Raw genomic sequence first — 7,305 nt, 5'->3', positions numbered from 1 at the left:
TTGCATTTACTTTTTTTAATGGCAGCTAAAAAATTTTACCTTTAGTTAATACAAAGTATTATACTTTAGTATAATTATCCAAATGATTACACTTCCTGAGCATCAAAATGTATGCCATATTAAACATAATAATAATAAAAAAAATCATGTCCTGTCACACAATTTTCATTGAAATTACTATTGAAGCCAGGACACAAGCAACGATGGGCTATTGGGCAGTATGGGGACATGTGAGGGTCTCTTTGGCAGTGCACGGGAGTCAAACTCAGTTCCTGAAGGGCCACAGCTTTGCATAGTTTAGTTGCAACTCTGCTTCATCACACTTACCTGTAGGTTTCAAACCAGACTGATCCTAGTTTGATCAGGTGTGTTTATTTATGGTTGGAACTAAACTGCAGAGCTGTGGCCCTCCAGGAACTGACGTTGACATGTGGTTTAGTGCGATATACAAGTCGCCTCTTGTCGGAGTGAGTTGGTCCGATTCAGCATGTAGAATCAGCATTAAGCAGCAACCAATCAGAGTGCAAGAATTAAAAATTAAAGTGATGAACACAAGCAAAAGATTCAAACTAAGAAGAAGCACAAAGCGACTCGCTGTTATTTAGCTGCATTTCTCAAATATTTGCAAATGATATGAATTATTAGACATTTACACGAGTGAATCCCTCCATGGTGACTGACATGTATTGTGATAGTGGTCCTTCATGCTACTTTCTTTTCGTTTTGTACTTCAGGACTTTATGTCTCAGTTGAAAAGTCCTGACATGGCTGACGTGAGACAACACCACATTTGTCTTTGGCTACTGATAGTATTTGGGATTGTTTTAGCATGCAGTGGCGGTTCTAGTTTAAATGGCACCCGGGGCGAAGGACCCCATGTACAACCATAGATATATAGACATAAATCCCCCAATAAAATACATATTTATTTATTTTCATTAAATTTAACAATTTATTTATATTTATTATAAACACAATTATTATTAATATATTATACAATTATTATTCTAAATGAATAACAGAAATCAATCTTAAATGTAACTGGAAAACAATGTAAAAACACAACTGGAGTGATCCTTAGATTGCTTAAGAAATCTTTTGCATGAATATTAATTATTAGAATTCTATAGAATATAACAAAAACTTTTTTTTAGAATTATGTGTTGTCTTAGACCCGACCCATGGCCGAGAATTAATGTTAAATCTTTAGTCCCTGAATCATTATCACTCCTTTCTGCTTCACAGCCATGCTTAGTCAAAATAAGATAAGTCGACTTCCTGCATGTCAACACCTCTGCATAAAAGCCTGTTGCTCCAAATTCACATATTTTATCGGCGTGAATGCTAATAACCAGGATTAATACTGGGAGCTGGAGCAGTGCATGTGAGGTGCGCCGGAATGGTTTCCTGCATGCATCCGTTTGCTTTCGCCAGAGTTGTTTTGGGTGCACATAGAGAGTAACAAACTTGCGCGTGCAAAAGATGCTAAATGTGAACGAACCCCAGCATCTTTATTCTGGGATTACCTCTCTAAATTAATACACTTGCATAAAGTAAATTGTCCCTTAAAGCTTTTACTGGGGCAAACTTTTTTGCACTGTCTCCCCGTGCCACCCCCAGCAAGATGCCGCCTTGGGCGGTCACCCATATTGCCCATGCCTGAATCCGCCACTGTTAGCGTGTCCTTGCCTTTAAACTACTAAACTGACAGAACACACACGATTTGATGCGCATTTACACGTGGTATTTTTTTAATGCCATCTGGTCATTTTATTTGTAATAAATAAAGACTGACACAATAGTGTGAGGGGGCGGGGCTTCTCACAGTGACTGGCAGCACCGTGTCAGTCAGTGCCTCAGCCGTCCAATCAAAGAGCGGCAGCAATTCCATCATCCCATCAGCATACAAACAAATCACAGCATAGTAAACAGCCATTGATTCTCCCCTACCGGCTGAAAAGAAAGCAGAATCAGGTCTATAGGAACTACATGCAAAAGTCAGGCTGTAGTTTTTATGTTTTTTTTTTTGTACTAACCCTAACGACGTTACCTCTACGAAAATCCTCTCTGGAGTTCTGCTTGGTATACAATGCCCTTTGATTAATGCATTCAAACACAACCATGGCTTTTAGAACGTCTAAATTTGCAACGTTCTAGAAGAGTCCTTCATGATGTGCTCCTGATAAAAGTCAAACATCGCTAAATTTTCTCTATTTCTATGGTCACATACAAACATAAACAGCCATACACTCGTATACAAACCACACTTAGTGTCTTGGCTGTACAGCCCATAATAGTCTTCAAGACATACATGTGGAGGATTACAAGAAAACGAAAAAAGTCAGGACATCATTGTCAGGCCGCAGCCTCTTCTCAGACAGCCGGAGCGTTTCGCGGCCGGGTTTGCCGGGATTCCACATACACGCGTTCAGCCCTCCAGGACACATGGGGGCGCTACACAGCAAGCGTGTTCGGGATCCAGCGGTCGGGAGGAAAATGAGGGAGGACGGATTCTTCGCATGAGGTCACCGACGGCATCAGGCTTCACAGATGACGACTGGAAAATCAACGTGGATACACGGGTGATCCAACTTGATGATTCCCTACGGAACAAGTCGTAAACAGTTTTCATGAATATCTAAATGCTATAATTGAAAGTAATGTAAACATGCAGGCAACCGAACCTAAATATTCCCATGCTGACTGACCTGAGGTATGAGGTTCTTGTGGATTCGTTTTAGTTTTGCTTTCTTGCGGCCGTTTTTTGTTACTACCGTTTCTTCGTAAAACTCGTGGGCCAGGTCACCGTCCTCGTCAAAGTACAAAGAGCTTTAAAAGATGATTATTGATTAATGAAACGCATACATGTGCAACAATTTTTATACACATTTAATGATGTAAAATACTACTTGGTGCAGTAAAAATGGCTTTTGTTATTAAGTGTAAAAAAAAAATAAAAAAAACACTTTACTTTTGATTAACCCAAAAGAAGCATGTGATTCTGAGTGGTTACTTGATGATAGATGATATAATTGTTTTAACTGCATACCATAAATGTATTTTCTAGTATACTGGAATATCTATTTTTAGCAAAACTATAATAAAAATGACATATTTCTATCATTATTTAAAGAAGAAGCTAGGGTTGGGCGATGTCGACCAATTTGGCATTGTTTTATGTCTAATATGAAACATTGCAAAAAAAAAAAACGATGGCATCGTCGCCGTAGGTGGCGGTGAATTAGTTATTTATAAATAATGAATTCAGAACTAATTGATTTTTTTTTTTTTTAAGATTTTTTTTTGGCCTTTTTGCCTTTATTATATAGGACAGTACTGAGACAGGAAGCGAAGTGGGAGAGTGAGAGAGGGGGTAGGATAGGGAAGTGTCGTTGAGCCGGGATTCGAACTCGCGACACCCTGACGTGCTATTGTACCATATGTCGGCGCGCTAACCACTAGGCTATTGCACCGACAGAACTAATTGATTATTGCAGCTTACTGTTTCAACTGCCCGACCCACATGGTCTTTGTTTTACCCATAACCAAATAATAAATAAATTAAGATAAGTTACACACAAATTACCACCTGCCAATCACTTTTTCCGCAGGACTCTGGCATGAATAGGCAGAATAATCTGTGTCATTATAATGGCGTCGATAAACTTGGTTGGTTAAAAAGGTGCCCAACCAACAGTATCTGAGGTCTCGCTAAAATTACTAAGTACAAGTGTGAAAGCGAAAGTTTGAAGCAGTGTACTGACGCTGTGACAAGTTACCTGAAGATTAACTAAATATCACGTTTAACAACTGAAGTGAATAGTGATCCAGCAGTACATCCTTGATAAACTGTCCAGCTTGCACTGCTCTCTGGGGTTTACTACTCAAGACTGCTGGAGCGTATGACTGTGTGTGTTTGTGTGTGTGGACACGTGATGTGCGTTTTCAGTGGTATAGCGTGGAAGGAGAGCTTTTCAGAAATGTTAGGTGAAAAAGCAGTGTAGACAAGGATCGTTTTTGTTCTGCAATGCCTTTTTAAAACTGAGACATATTAGTGCAAATGCTGCCGGAGTGTGTATTTTTCATGAGCAGGTTGCTGCAATGGGGGCGGGGCGTAGGGATCGCAATGCCTGCTTAGCAACGTTATGTCTGTCAGCCCTCGGCGATGGATGATGGCATCGTCTTTCGACCCAACCCTAGAAGAAGCCTAATTCAAGTGTAAAATCTTTTTTATATATAAGGATCACAGTGCAGCCCCATATACACATAAACATATAAATTAATTGCCATTTTTTATATTTAAACTGTCTCTATCCTTTAATTATTTTAACCATATTAAATAACACAATTTTGCAGGATCACTCCTTTTTTAATAAGAAAAAAAATTTCAATTTGTACATAAATGTATATATATATATATATATATATATATATATATATATATATATATACACACATTATTAACATAAATACACAATATATGAATGACAGTGAATTGTTATTTAACCCACGTTTTATCATTTTTTTCAATAAAAGTCATTTCCATTTCATATGCATGTATATAAAATATTATTTGTATATTTTATAATATGTAGACACCAATATTGACCATCTTATATTATATGAGAGAAAAACATAAAAAGTCAGCCAGTCACCAGTGTAAAATACAAGCTCTGACTACCCTATCAAGCTTTATTTTGCAATAACTTACCATACCAACTGTACTTTAACCTTTACTTAACATTAAAGGTTCAATTACCTCAAATATTTGGCTAGTCATTTCCAAAATGTGTAGTAAAACTGTGTTAAATGTATGTTTTTCCCTATCTGTTTATCTCACAGCACAACTGCACAGCAGTCCAGTTATGCGGTCAGGAAATCACATGTCAGATTCTGTGGTTATATTTACCTCCTCCTGGTAAACACGAATGGCGTCGCATTTCGGATGCTGCGCACCCGGGACAGGCTCTGCTCCTGGCCCTCTTTGGCTGGTTCATCCCCACCACCTGAACCTGAAAATGGCCAATAGCCTTTACCTTTAGACCCGCTGCCACCCATCATGGACCGCAAAACATTCTCCTCCTGGTCGGGTCACACTGGGACGGGTGCTCAGTTCTGAAAGAAGACCAAAACAGACTGTTAGTTAACCCATACTGTTAATAATTGACACGCTGCTGTCATGAAGCTGATAATAGTGACAGTCATGTTAAAATATGGCAACTTTTTATGACATGTGAAATCTGTGCAATGTGCTTTCTCACCGAGTTAAACCAATTATAAAAGGGTAAAATGAGCTTTAGAGTCATAATAACTGAATACTTGACATAATATTTTATGTAACAGATTTTTTTACCTCAGCATTAGCACTAGCATCTAGAAAGAGGACATATTGTTTATGTCAGCATATAAAATGAGTAAAAACAAGATTTAATTTGAGGGAATTTCAATAACACGATCATTTTACGTAAGTTTTTAAATAGTAAACAACGCTGTTTTAATTTGGTGTATTTTGTAGTTGACTAAATTGATGTAGCATTGCTGCTAATACGGCTAACATTTTCATAATGTCCTACTGCGATTTTGTCTTTAACTCAACATAATACTCTTAATAATGATGACACTTACCTGATTGAAGTCTTTTGGTGTTCAATAAAGCAAAGCAGCGGAAATGGTGCGAATTGTTTCTGCTTTGGTCAGATTTATTGAGTGTGCAAAGTCACAAACGAGCCGCTGCTGATCAGACAGTGAATCACGACACTCTCAACCGCTCCCGATGAAACCGGAAATACAGGAGACCGGATAGAATAAAAGTTCACACTTTTTACAGAATAACAGTAATTTTTCAGTCATGTTTTGCTTAATGTAATATTATTTGAGTTCGTTTTATTGTCGCTTTTTAAAAAAGACATTATTTAATAGAATTAAATAATTTGAGTAAATGTATGGCTGGTAACGCTGTTGCCTCACAGGAAGAAGGTCGCTGGTTCGAGCCTCAGCTGTATCAGTTGGCATATCTGTGTGGAGTTTGCATGTTCTCCATGTCTTGGCATGGATTTTCTCTGAGTGCTCTGGATTCCCCCACAGTCCAAACACAAGCTATATGTGAAGCTAAATTGTCCGTAGTGTATGTGTGTGTGTGTGCGAGTGTATGAGTGTTTCCCAGTGATAGGTTGCAGCTGGAAGGGCATCCACAGTGTAAAACATATGCTGGATAAGTTGGCGGTTCATTCCGCTGTGGTGATTCCTAATTAATAAAGGCACTATGCTGAAAAGAAAATGAATGAATGAATTATTTCAGTATGAATATATATCCAATATATATATATATATATATATATATATATATATATATATATATATATATATACATATATATATACATACATACATATATATATACATACATATATATACATACATATATATATATATATATATATATATATGTGTGTGTGTGTGTGTATGTGTGTGTGTCTAAATAACATTTAAACCAAAAATCGGTTTCAAATTATACATGTGTTTTGTCCTTTGAAAAGGTTTGTCTAAAGCAGTTTCTCAACCATGTTCCTGGAGGACCACCAGCTTTGCACGATTTCCATGTCTCCTTATCCAACTAACCTGATTCAGATCATCAGCTCATTAACAGAGTCTGAAAAACCGGTAATGGGTGTGACAGAAAAAGGAGACATCCAAAATATGCAGTGCTGGTGGGCCTTCAGGAATGTGGTTGAGAAACACTGGTCCAAAAGATCTCTCGAATTAATATCCGATTAACTAAATATTTTAGTAAATGTATAAACGTTTGATATTTTAACAATATGTTATATCTTTTTAAAATAAAATTACTATATTATAAATTTATGATTGTTAATTAAATACCGTTGTGCATACTTCAATCACACATTCTTAAAATATGTATTTTATAATTTATTCATTAATTTTCCTTTAGCTTAGTTTCTATATGGAGATCACCACAGTGAAATGAACCGCCAACTATTCCAGCATGTTTTACATCGCGGACGCCCTTCCAACCGCAAACAAATACTGGGAAACTATAATTTATTTTATTATTTAATTTTATTTGTTATTTTTTTTTTATTTTACTTGTTATTTAATTATTTCAATGTAAATATTTTTATGAACAAATCCATATTTTTATATTACCATTTAAGTAAAAAATCTACACCAAATTGTATGTATATACACACACACACACATTTTTTTTTCATATGACAAACTATAAATAAGTTCCCGTTCGCTTATGTGAAAATGATGGACTTTTCAAAATGTTGCACGTTGAATTTA

The 7,305-nt window shown here is 36.6% G+C and overlaps 1 protein-coding gene across 1 annotated transcript; it reads right to left on the bottom strand.

The window, feature by feature from the left end:
• Positions 1-2,017: 2,017 nt before the first annotated feature.
• On the bottom strand, positions 2,018-5,779 carry tusc2b (tumor suppressor 2, mitochondrial calcium regulator b). Its single transcript, NM_001002402.2, is given in 4 exon segments — positions 2,018-2,603; positions 2,709-2,829; positions 4,910-5,115; positions 5,626-5,779. Coding segments are annotated over 3 exon segments (336 nt in total). The 5' UTR covers positions 5,059-5,115; positions 5,626-5,779; the 3' UTR covers positions 2,018-2,537.
• Positions 5,780-7,305: the final 1,526 nt, after the last annotated feature.

Source organism: Danio rerio, chromosome 22 (assembly GCF_052040795.2).
Source record: "Danio rerio strain M-AB ecotype USA chromosome 22, GRCz13ab, whole genome shotgun sequence".
NCBI lineage: Eukaryota > Metazoa > Chordata > Actinopteri > Cypriniformes > Danionidae > Danio > Danio rerio.
The sequence above is the reverse complement of the archived record's forward strand: the minus strand, read 5'-3'. Positions and strand labels throughout refer to the sequence as shown.